This window comes from Anser brachyrhynchus (genome assembly GCF_964034855.1).
Source record: "Anser brachyrhynchus genome assembly, chromosome: 8".
NCBI lineage: Eukaryota > Metazoa > Chordata > Aves > Anseriformes > Anatidae > Anser > Anser brachyrhynchus.
The window spans coordinates 32,460,061-32,472,900 of record NC_137702.1 but is presented as its reverse complement, the minus strand read 5'-3'; the positions used below and the strand labels follow the sequence as shown (position 1 = coordinate 32,472,900).

The 12,840-nt window shown below is 38.5% G+C and overlaps 1 protein-coding gene across 1 annotated transcript in view; it reads right to left on the bottom strand.

Annotated features, from left to right (window-relative positions):
- HFM1 (helicase for meiosis 1) overlaps positions 1-12,840 on the bottom strand; it is a 136,861-nt gene that overhangs the window by 2,376 nt on the left and 121,645 nt on the right. Inside the window, exons 44-49 of the mRNA XM_080602814.1 lie at positions 12,487-12,641; positions 12,137-12,218; positions 10,000-10,814; positions 7,331-9,701; positions 2,331-2,371; positions 1,622-1,729 (exon numbers count right to left, since the gene is read on the bottom strand). Of these exons, the coding sequence (XP_080458940.1) occupies positions 12,152-12,218; positions 12,487-12,641 (222 nt within the window). The 3' untranslated portion in view covers positions 1,622-1,729; positions 2,331-2,371; positions 7,331-9,701; positions 10,000-10,814; positions 12,137-12,151. The remainder of the gene's footprint in view (positions 1-1,621; positions 1,730-2,330; positions 2,372-7,330; positions 9,702-9,999; positions 10,815-12,136; positions 12,219-12,486; positions 12,642-12,840) is intronic.

Sequence of the window (12,840 nt, the reverse complement as noted above, 5' to 3'; positions counted from 1 at the left end):
ACTCCCCGGCCCCCAACGAGCCCGCTCAGCGTCACCGGCACCGGGCGCAGGGCACGGCCCGCCGTCACCATGGCGACGGCTGAGCCCGCCCCGCGGGCCAGAGGCAAGATGGCGCCCGCCCCGCCCGTCTCCATGGCGACGGCCGCGGGAAGGGGACGCAAGGAAATGGCGCCAGAGCCCAGCCGCCTGAGCTAGGCCCGGCCCCGCGGTGGACCCCGAGGCGCAGCCCGGGACAGCGCCGCCCTTCTGCCAGCCCGACAAGGCCGCCTCGGCCCCAGGAGCTGCTTTCCTGGCAGTTTTAAACCCGGCCGCGCCTCTTAACGCCCGTTTGTACGCCTCGCTTAAATAAAACAAAGCAAAAGCTAGCTCTTCCCGCGTATAGCTTTCCCAAGGCAGACGGGTGATCCGCAGTGCACCTCGGGCTGGGGCGTGTTAGTGTAGCAAGGGGAGATGCCCAAGGTGAGGACCCTGCGGAAGCCACATTAACATGGCACGCAGCACGTCCCAGCGCTGTATCCCTCAACGCTCTTTTAAAATAAATGTGGTTTGAAGCTTTGCGTCAGAGGCTTTCACAGATGTTTACGGCTGTTAGCCAGCACTTGGAATTATTACCAATTCCAGATAGTGGTAAAGAGCTCATTTCCCACTGCATGCTCCTAGCAACTGGCAATGTAAAGTTCATGCTACTCTTTTTGCAGCTCTTTCACTAGAGATGCAAACCCAACACCGTTTCAAGGCCACATGTAAAGCTGCAAAGCTGCGATGAGATCTTGGAGCATCCCAACTACTTTCACCCTATCATGAGGCTACCACACAGGACATCTTAGTAAGTTATTACTAAGACACAAATAAAAAACACAATTGAAAAGACAGTAATAGCTGCCAACGGTGACTCCAAGCAAGATTTAAGATCTCTATTTTACTAGCGTTGTGTTGTTCACTTGTCATATGCGTGAGTTTTAGTCTGCTTTGCTTTTTGCACACATCCAGTTTTTCCTAGTAAGAACAGCATTGATAAGAGACAAGCTTCCCAAAGGGCTGGAGACAGGGTATAATCAGTCACTAGTTTTAACTAATTTCACAGAACAACTGTGTTGGCACAACAGCTGGGGTGGCACAGGGCAGGAGCAGCGCTCACCAGCAAGCAGTGCCAGCAAGTTTTTCTGCCAGAACACATTTAACACAGAATTACACTCTCAGTGAGTACTTTCATTACTGGTTAGGTTCCAGTTTCTTCATGAGCACGTTCCAGTCACACTAACTTCTAAAAATAGCTGGCCAGTCAGCACAGTCTTGTCTAGCAATAGAAACCATGGCTTCCTAACTGCATCTGCATTATGTTTGTCCACAGCAGAGAAAGGTCAAAATACAGGCAATGAGGGCGAAGAACGCCCATAACTTAGCATGTCTGCATTGCTCCAGAAGCCTCAGTACTCAGATGGTTCCTAAAGCTGTGCCTCTGGAGGTGGTAATACGTTGCCTGATAGTTTTTGTTTTCTTTTCAAGTTATGGGATGAATTGCATTAAAAGTCTTAGACCAGATGTCCCTCTCCACAATAACAGTTATAGGACAGGCTTCTTCATAAAAATATCCTGTGGGAGTCTTCCTTAGCAATCTTACCTGATCTGCCTGTGCCTTCAGGGGAGCGGATTGTTGTTCTCTCGAGCTGCTCTGCGGAGGCTGACACTCAACATGTGGCTGCTCTGAGTGCTTGCCTTGATCCACAGCCTGTATCAGAATGTTTCCATGTCTGACAGCCGCCTTACCTATAGCCACAGTCACAACTTTTCCCTTGAATACTTAAGTAGCTTCGGCAGCTGACACTGTATCAGCCTAGCACTCCCAGAACGTATAAAGGATATAGAGGAGTAAGATGAAGTGCTTTACTTCCTTCTCTGCATCATCCCACCCCAGAAAAGGAAACAGTTTCTCACAGGCCTTCAAGTCAGCAAAAGGTGTGTCCTACAATTAACTTGCGGCCCACAACACCTCAACGCACGGTTGAATGTTTCAGTGCTAACACCTGAAACCTTAAAAGCAGAGGACATTTTAAAATCAACCTAAGAGTGACAGATAACCCAAAGAAGAATATATAGCTACTTTGGGAAGCATTAATGCAGAGTAAATCTAGTCAATAGCAGAAGTCAGAGTTACTCCTAATCTCTTCTGGTTTACAAATTTGCTTTTCTGTAAGAAAGGCACTTCAGAACTTTAAGAACATGACCAACACCTGGAATTTACACACTCTTGTAGAGCTCATGCATACCCAAGTGAGCCTGACTGCACTCCACTGAGTGACCAGGCCTGTCCCACACCTGTTACAACTTACCCATTTTGCAGGACCAGCACCCAATTTTCTCTTTTCTAAAGCTGAAACCAACGAAACAAAAACATAAAAGACAACGTTAAAGAATAGTTAGCTCTTTTTGAGCTGAATTGGGATCCTGAATTAGCAAGTTTCTTCAGGTGAAAGCTTTTCCTTCTGACGAGCACGCCCATAGAACCCAGATTTCTAAGAGAAGGTATTATTAGAATCACAGGAGAGAATTACTCTTTAAACCATTAGAAGTCTGATGGGCTGGAGAGCTAGACTAATTAGAAAAGCTTGAAAATGAACCTCCCCTTTGGGTCAATGTAGGGTGAATCTTTGCATTTTACTTCCAATATGAAAATTTCCAAGTGGTTCACAGAGCACCACAGACACCACTCAGACTTCTCGAGGGAACTCTTCATTCTCCTGTTACTTCTAAAGCTTGGCTCTAACCTCAAGCAATTCCCCAGCTCCTCCACAACACTGCCTACAGGATTTTGGCTCACTGCGCTTTCCTTCTCCGCCCCATTTGGGAGTGCCCGATGTTCCCTCCCCTGAGCATTACTCAGTTCCTCTCCGAGGAGCAGACATCTGCCTCTCCCTCCTGTAATTCAGAATACAGGAGGTGAACAGCCATTTTCCTTACAGCCTGCCTCTCCATGCCCTACTAAAGTCCCAGCAACACAGTAGTGGAACAGGCAGTACTTCTGCAGCGAACTGAGCGTGCACACTGAACGTTCATCACATCACAAGCAGGCGGAATCCAAGATTCTTTTTATATGAGGAGCAACTGAAGGATGACTTGGGTTTTTCCTTGAACCAATACTTTTTGCTTATATAGACTGTAAAAAAGTCCTGTTTTCTTGAGCTTGCTTTTTTTTTTTTTTTTAAAGTATGAGGTTTTTTTTGCTCAAAATTCAAAGAGATGCACTCAACCATACTGAACAAACACTTTTAGCATTTTATAGTGACACCAAAAGTAGCCCACCTAATGACTAGTCCCCTTTACCACCATCTTACTTTCCCCTCTATTGCTCAGTAGTGATCCATTTTATAGGCATGTACATGCAGATACACCCAGCTAATAAAACAAAATGCATTGAAACCTCTACCCAACTTTGCATCTACTTAAACTGACAGTGAAGCCATACAGTATGCTAGGAACTATCTTTAGGTATTCTCAAGTAAATACAACTAAATTTAAATAAAATCCAAAAATCATAACAAAGTTTACAGCAGGTCCTATATGAGTGTCGAGACAAGAACTTAATACCTTGTTTCTTTTCAGTTTGCTACTTGTTTTGTTCTATGTTTAACTACTGAAGAATGCTAGCAAGAAAAATGGTTTTGTTGTTATTCTTTTTAGTGTTTTTCCAGGCACCATAAGACAGTCGTTCTCCAGCAAAACTTCTGCAGAAGTACGTTCTGTGGATAGGATGAATTTTAAAAGGGTGACCAGATGGTGGCACAGTAAATGCCCTTCATTTGAAGGGTTGCATGTGCACATTAGAAACGTGCCTTGTTTTCCATATGCATATAAGAGAGGGTTAGACACTCATACTTCTCCTCACACAGAACAACGACTTCCCAAAACATTTGTCAACAGAGTATTTACTACCAAATCCAGAAGGAGTTTGAGATTCTAACACTGTCCCCATTAATGAGAAAAAATATCACTGTACAAAAGCTTTTTATTCCCCCTACTCTTTCTTATCAAATCCTTCAAACAGCTGATAACTAGCTCTTACAGATTGTAAAATCAGATAGAATTCTATTATTTTACTAAAACCCGAGGGGTCAACTTATCACCTGAAAACCATTTTACATGGACAATTTGACTTTCATGTGGAGTGTCAGAACATACCCTAGATGTGAATCTAAAATAAATTATATAGAATACTGCCTTATTTGTGCTGAAATTTATTGGTCCCACACTGCAATAATTTTGAAAACTGTATCCCTTAAGCTACAGTGCTGAAATATTATTAACTGCTTCAACTGATAGAGCATTTCTGATTGGCTGCTATAAACTCTATGGACAGAGACTAATTTCAATTGAATCACATGCTTATCTGAAGACATTTTCCACCATTTCAAGCAGCCAACTTTATTTTCTTCCAGAATATACTGTCCATTTTATTACCATCATCCTCAGTATACATTGTCATTTCTGTAAATCTGTTCCAGAAACTAAGAATGTATCTAAGCTTCTGCTAATATGGTTGTCTGAAACAATCACCCCCAAGAGAGAGGGAGAGAGATCCACTTGTACCTCTTATCTTCCTAAAACAGGTTATTTTCCTCACTAAGCAAGCCTCCAGTCTCTGAAATGCCATTAATCACTTTCTTTAATCACTTCTACTGCCATTCTTTTGAATTAAAATTATTTTGATAATGTGTTGATGCTTTAGTGAATGCTGTTTTTACACCTATTGGTATGATTTTAAGAAACCACCCAACTAATCTCAGAGCCTAAAATCTTTTTAACTGAGGAGATACTGAAAATGTTGTCAATGATCCAGCTGCTGGGTGACTATTCTTGGAGCAGAAATTTCCAACTAGGCAGAAAAACCTCCTCCAGGCATAACTTGTAAGACACAAGAATGGTGCCATGGGATAAAATCATTTTATTTCCTGCACACAGTAACCTAAGAAGTCTGGACTACAAAAGCTAAAATATTATATCACAATCATGAAACAAAAACAGAACAAACAAAAACCACTCACCTTTGGAAGTCCTAGTAATAAACTCTATTGACTCACTTTCACTCAGATGAATTAATAACACTTATAAACCAAAAGAAATTGCTAAGAAGGAAGTTCTTACCTCAATATATACCAGTTTCTAGACAGCACTACCCACACTTTTCCTTTACTAAGCTGCATCAAGCCTCTTCAGGCGGCATTCAGGCTAGTGACAATTCGCTATGGCTAGTCAGTCCCTCTGAGCAGACAATGTATAGCTTCTGGCAATGGCATACAGCTCAGTAAGGCCTCTGCCTAGCAAGAATTTGAAAAACAAAGTTTGGCAACCTTAGGGAGACATTTCCTTCTCTTCCAAACCCGTTATTACCTGGCTCCCTAACATCCTTCTTTTATGTTAGGATGTATCTAAGAAACAGCAGGAGCCTGTCAATAAACAAATACTCCATTGCAAAGTCCCAGTCCTAGCCATGCAAGAAGGGAAGTGGCTAGCTGTTGACTGGAGCTCCATGTTCACTTTCTCTCACACCACTCGACTTCCTGAGGATACTCCTCATAAACTTTAAGCTTTGGAACACTTAATTTTTGTTTTGGCCAAGCACTTCAATTGGTCAGTGGTGGCCTATGTTGGGCAGTAACTTTAGAAGCATGAACTTATCTTTAGCAAAATGGAAAACCTGGAGGAAACTCTTTGGGACAGTAAAACTAATATTCCCATGTCTGCCTTAATTATATCCTACCACTTACTGAAGTGACTAGAGCAAGTTAGCAGGACTCTTTCTGTCTTATCTAAACAATAGCAGTTCCCTCACACCACACATTCACAGTACTGAAGTAGTAGTATAGAAATTGCCCTTGCCCACTTGTATTAATAAAATATTCTGAGCATTTGTAAGTGCTTAAACAGCTAAGATAAATGTTTTGGAATCTATTTTTAGAAAATGATACCTTAATTAGCCCAAAAGCAGAAATTCACAATTTCATAGTGGGTACAGATAATAGAGACTGAGTATAGCTGGAAGTGTGATCAGATGTCAACATGCAGCAGGCTAAATAAGTTACACAAGCTGACCTTAATATGTGTGACTATCAGGTTTTCACTGTAGAAATACGCATTTTTCAATATCATTTTCTGAGCTGAAATCATGTCATTTACATGCAAATCAGACTATATTTTGCAGCTATTTCTTCTCTGCTGAAGTCATGGGAATTATTTGCACTTAATAAAGCCTCATAAATAGTTTTTGCCTCTAAGTAGGTGGGGGAGCAGCAAAAATATCATAGTCATTTACAGTTACAAGCATCTTCTTTATTTTGAAAATTATGTGCACCTTTTAATAGGAAGTTTCACAGTTATGAAAGAAGCGTTGTTTCATTTATACAAACAAAATACTCTACCAGCCTCCAAAACAAAATGTTTTGCATTTTTCCCTGTGCTCAGCTATCTGAAATAAAAAAAACTGCCATGCAGCATAAACCAAAACGATAGTCTATGTAATCATTATATGCTAGCTCCATGTACTATATGTTTAATATACAAAACAAACAAACAAAAAAAAACTACTTAGCATTTCTAGGCCCTTTAACTGTATTTGAAAGAACATGTATCTGTTTTATACCAAGCATGTCCACCTAGTGTAATGCCAATTTTATCTACTGCATTTCTGCAAAATATGTAACATTTTCACACACCAGTGCCCAGATGGGTCTCCCCAAAAGTGCTGGCACATGGAAACAATCCATTTAAAAGCTGCAGGAAGACAGACTCAGTTACTACCAAAGCACATCCCACAGGACCAGAAAGAAAGTGTAGCTGTAAGTTTGTCAGTTAGCATACTAAAGTGAATTGGGAAGCAGCTCTCCCTAACTGGTATAAACAGCCTGTATCAGGACCTCTCATTAAGAGCACAGCACATGCAGTGCAGGACTGCAGGTTAACAGCAGCACAGCTTTTCCAGCCACTTCACAACCACAGCAAAGCAGAACAGTGAACAGTGATCAAGATCATCTAGAGCAGTGACAAATAGTTCCTGTCCCCAAGGGCCCATATTACTTATACAGCCTAAGTCTCCATCTCGAATACCTACTAAGAGCACATAGAGACCAGGAGTTACATCACTGGCAGACAGGAGATGGCTTAATGCGACACAATTTTCTCTCATATTGGTTTAAAGAACAAAGAATGGCAACATGGTCAAACAGGGGTGGCCCTTATTCTCAGCTGTACAGCGATGGCCAATAAACCCATTGCCCTTTTTCTCACTCTTTCAGCCTGAGTTGAATTTCATCACTACAAACTATCACTAGGTATGTACCTCAATTTATTCTCATGCAAGCCTTCATTGTGTTTTAGTTCTCTACAGGAAGTGAATTTCACTAAGTGAGTACCACCTCCTTTTCTAATTCCTTGTTAAGCAAACGAGCTGGAAAAAAAAGGCACTCATGGATCTCATTTCATGGATACCATTTAAAGATTCTGTCAGTAGAATAACTGACATGATACTGCTCTCTTGTTCCTATATATAAAGCAGAAGGGGCGAAGTAAAGAGGTAAAGCATGATACCGTTTCTTTTAGAAAACAGACCACTGATTCTGTCATGATGATGCCCTAGAGCAATCATTTATGCTCTACAAAATGACTGATTTTTAACTATTTTTCAGATGCATATTGGGTCTATACAGCAATTTGTGTTTAAACTTTATTATTGTGTTGACTGCCTTTAAGAGCACCAATTTGGGTAACTCACACAACTGTTCTGTGAAGGTACATCTAAGCAAAAATACATTCCAAACTATCATGATTATCTTAATAATTACTGCAATGTTTAGGCCACTAAAGTGCTCAAATACATGAAGGAAGTCTATGTAACCAAAATGAACATGAGACAAGCTGCATACAATTGTCACTACATATTTACAGTATTCCATATGCTATAAACTTACCTTATACATAAACGTGTCTGGCAACATGTTTAAACTCTATATGTAGTTTTCTTCTAACAATTTTTGATGATCATGGTTTTTGAGTGCATATTGCATTTTCTTCAAGCACAGATACAGCTGACCTTAGTTTATATTTTGAAACCAGTATGTGTGATAGGACAAAGAAGCATATAAGGAAGTTGAAGTTAAAATAAAAGCAGGTATGAGCATGTATTTTATTACAGAGAATCAGACAAGTAAGATGATAAAATCTGACTTCTTGTCACATTGAATTTTCTTTCACTACTCCATTATGGGAAACAGTATTTTTACAAAGTATATTTTATAGAATCATCCCCAGACTACAGTCTGTGACATTCTGAAAGAATTACTTATACAATCCCACTGATTCAAACTCAAGCTGCTTATTTAACGTTGCAACTCTATGCAGAATTAAAAACAAAAAACTAAAACCAACAACCAACAGGATCCCTTCAGACTTTAACAATGTTTTTATGTATTTAAGTCTGTATTTCATCTATTGGTAGTAGCTTAGTGAAACCATGTTATGTTAATCGGTTGAATTTAATTAGTACATTCTATCATCTGGGTAGCACCTGAAAGGAAGTTGAATGCAGCAGCATTAGTGGAATACAGCCGTCTTTTGCTGTACAGAAACAAGGCTATTCAACATAGAAAAGTAGGATCCTTACGTGGGTAAAAGAACCCAGGCATCTCATTTGCACAAGGAAAGCCATATTCAGAGAGCCTGGCTGTGAATTTACAGCACAACAGCTTCTCCACGCTAACTGTATGTGGTCACTTTCATCATAACATAATTTGATGAGTTCCACCAGAAAGCAATTCAGCCCACTTACAATCTGAATCATCTTCTGACAGTGTCTGCCTCTTTCTAGTGACTACACACAGGGAGTCCAAGTAAACTAGGTTTATCTCTTAAGATGCTTCTGTTAAATGACTAAAATTAGACAGCTCTTAATAGCTATGTCTATATTTACCTTTTGGGGCATGACTTCAGATTTAGTTCCCCTGGTCATTCATATCAAGCACCCGTGCAGAAACACCGCAGTTCCTGCCTGGGAGCCATGTAATTTCCATTTCTATGGAAATCAGAAATGGTGATTGGCAGGAGGTAAACTCTGCATTCTTAAATGAGACAGAACTCAGATGTGACTAGGAGGTGCATGACTAGGACTGCTGGGCTAAACATAGCAGTAGCATAGTAATTGTAAGTACCTTACCTTGGGAGTTTAATTAAAAACAAACAAACAACAACAAAAACCTAGTACGGTTATCACTTTTGATCTTTAAACTATTATGATTTGGAAAATGGAACAATAAGAAAACAAACATTACCATATGAAAAATACTTCCTTCTCTTGAGATAGAGAACACTTCAGCGTCTTTAAGAACTACTAAATTGGTTTACTGAAAATGATTTAGACTTGAACAAGTCATAGAGCTAATATGAATAACAAAGTAAACCAACATCAAATAAAGCACTTATTTCCAAAAAAATGTTTTTCAACATTACTGTAAAGATACTGCAGTTTTCAAAGATGTATGTTCTGAAAACTGAAATGTTTTCAGGAACAATAGCATGTTTTTACATCCTATATCAGAGTTGGAAAATTACAGGTTTCTTGTGAAAAACAGAGTCGGGAAGTGATCTTATAAACCATCTGCAAAGTACTCCAAATAGTCTTGAAAGTACTGAAATGCGTTTACTATCATGTGTTCTGCCTATGGATGAAAATGGAAATAAAGGCCTTTTAAAATCAACTGAAGGAAAAAACTTGAATACAGCATCAGAAAATTAATCAGCTTCAACCTTCAAGAAATCCAACAATAACTACTGAATTCTTGCACTGGAAAAGATTTTAACTGGAAGATAAAATATTTGCAAGGATAATTTTCTTTGAAGTAACAATCTAAATATAAACCTATAAACTAAGCTAAAAATAAGTGGATATATTTAGATAATACTAAAAATTGAAGCAAAAGTGGCAAGTTAGTTACATTCTGTCATTACAAAACTTACCTGAATATTTCAGAGAAAAATGGAAATACACCCTCAGTGTAGAAATGAGGCCAAAGACCATCCCCAATCTGAAAAAATACTTTAGTACAGAGAAACAAATACCCTATTCATTTTTACGAAGACATAAGCATGACCACTACAGTCACTGTCTCACAGTTCTGAGCATTTAGAAGGAGCTTCATGCAGACTAGCAGTAAAAAGTGCAGCACCTGCTATCAGAAGCACATTCAGATTGCTGGTGAGATCTGAACAACTGGTATAGAAGCAAGGGTTTGAAAAGTCACAAGTTGTATCACTACAAGATTACACAAATTATATATAATCACAAGATTATCTAAATCATTTCCTTCTCCTGCCCCTCTTATTCTCCATAATTGAAGCTCAGCTTTATATTGCTATGTAAAAGCTCTTATCAAATCTGAAGAAACTGAAGAACAGCCCAATTAGTTGTTGCAAGGTAACACCCACAGAACAGCAGGATACAAGGGCAATTAAAGAATGCTACATAATAGGAACTATAAATTTGTGGGGAAAACAAACCAACCAACCTCATTTCATGCAAGGAGTGTTGGATTCTTAAACACAGGCATGAAGTGCAATTTTAGACACCATAGAGTACCTGGAACATCTTCATGTAGGAGATCTGTGCTCTTCAGATGCAGCTGAAGGAAGATTCTCTAAGGCATCAAAAATGAAACTTGGCACCTGTATCTAGGTAGCCAAACCACTCCTCAGCAGCTTGTCTGTCAAAAGATGCTTGATTTGGAAGATGAGGAACACTACGTCTGCTGTCCTCTGTTTTAGCAGAAAGGGAACTTGCAAAAACAATCAAGGAATAAGAAAGGAAACTCAAAAATGAAAAGTTCCTGTTACTACCTCCCAGTTCTTCAAACCATGAAAGGGACTAATACCAGAATTGACAATGGGAGTGAGCCAGCAATGAGCCTGTTCAGGCAAGAAAATGTCTAACATACTACTAACTTACAGATGCAATGAAATATTTGAGGTACACCAAAGTGAGTTATAAACTTGGGCCTGCTGGAATTTGCATAGTCAAAAAGTTATGGACCAGTTGAGTGAGGCTACTTGTGCTTGACCATTCTTTTATAAGGAAAGAGTTATATCCAAAAGCAAGTCAAAGGTGTAAGAAAACACTGGAGTAAAGTAACGTATTAGCCAAGAAACATACAACCGTGTAGTACAGCAAAACAGTTGTATTTGGTTGCACCTCAAACAATGTTGCAAGAACAAACAGCTAAATTTCCATGTGTGACTTTAACATTTCAGTTCTACACATTTTTAATAATCAACAAGTGAAATTTATTATTCTCTTCTTATGGATTTTAGGTAATATTATATATTTTTCTATCCATTGAATTTGTAAGGTCTACTGTTCAAACACTACAGCTGTAAGAAGATTGCTAAATCCAATACTTGGTTGTCTAAGTTTGTACAGGGATGCATACATGTCCATTTTTTGACCCCAAGTATTAAAGTTAACAGCTAAACACAACTTTAGAATATTGTTTATAGATATTAAACAATTGTTTTATTGAGATCCTGGGAACACATTTGTGTGAAGGAAGTTGCACTTTTTTATTAACCAGTTGACAGCACTGTCAAAAGGAATATAGTCTAGAATAACTGACCATTCTACTAGAACTTATTTGATTTTAAATCTAATTATTTACAGAATCAGTATTATGTAAAATTCAGCATTAGAAAAACTGACAGACAAAACCAAAAAGTTTTAAGAAATTTTTGAGGAAAGAATCTTTCATTCATTTAAACAGTACTTAGAAGTAGGACACGTAATAGACAGCTTACTGTCTCTTATGTGATTTTTACTTTGTCTATAGAAACACCCTCAGCCTGAGAACTCTTTTGACATATTTCTATATTTTTCTTTGCAATCCTGAAAACAACGAGGTCAACAAAGATTTAAGCAATTTCAAAATGAGATAATATACCCAGAATTCCATTAATTATATATATATATATTTTTAAAAACCAACTATCTACTCTATGCAGCAATCCTGCTATTGGTAAATAGTTAACACAACAGAAAATAAATTCTTGTACCAGCATTCAAAGGCTTCATTCTGGAAAAATGACTAACGTTTTTTTCAGCACTTACAATATATTTTATGTTTTACAGTATGTCATCAAATAGTCCAAGTAAAGGCTTGACATCACTGATTTCATCATCCAGAAGATATCTAATGAAGATTAAGCAAGAAACAAATAAATAAATTAGGTACAGTATATCAAAATCTATGAGATCAGGAGCACTATGCAAACTATATCCAAGAGACATCAAGACAAACAAAATAGTTGTTTTTTCCTTCCTAAGAAAAGTTAACTGCTACTACTACTGTGCAAATTCATCTTTTAAAAACACATTTGTAATAAATTAATGAATTGCCATGAAGAACTAAACACCTGAACACGGAGGCAACAGAAAAAACTCACACAGCTTTTCATTACCTGGGCTCTATTTCTTCTTCCTGTTCTTTTATGAAAAAAAAATCTTCTTTCCTAGTGAATTTAAAAGAGTCTGAGATTGTTTTTGAGATTGAAGAACACTGTATATTTTTCAGCTCTTGTGAAGGATTTGAATGCTTTTCTTCTTGACAACTGAACTGCAAGACAAACGTTAAAATAACGGTTAAAATAACTAACTGAAAGACAAACTGCCACTGTTGTAGTATGTAGTACAGATATTTACATCGGTATTATCATAATTGACAAGGCTTTAAGCACACGATAAATACATGCTTGGATGACTTTGCAGAACTGTGGCTATTGAGTAGATATTTTCAAAAGTCATTCTATATAAAG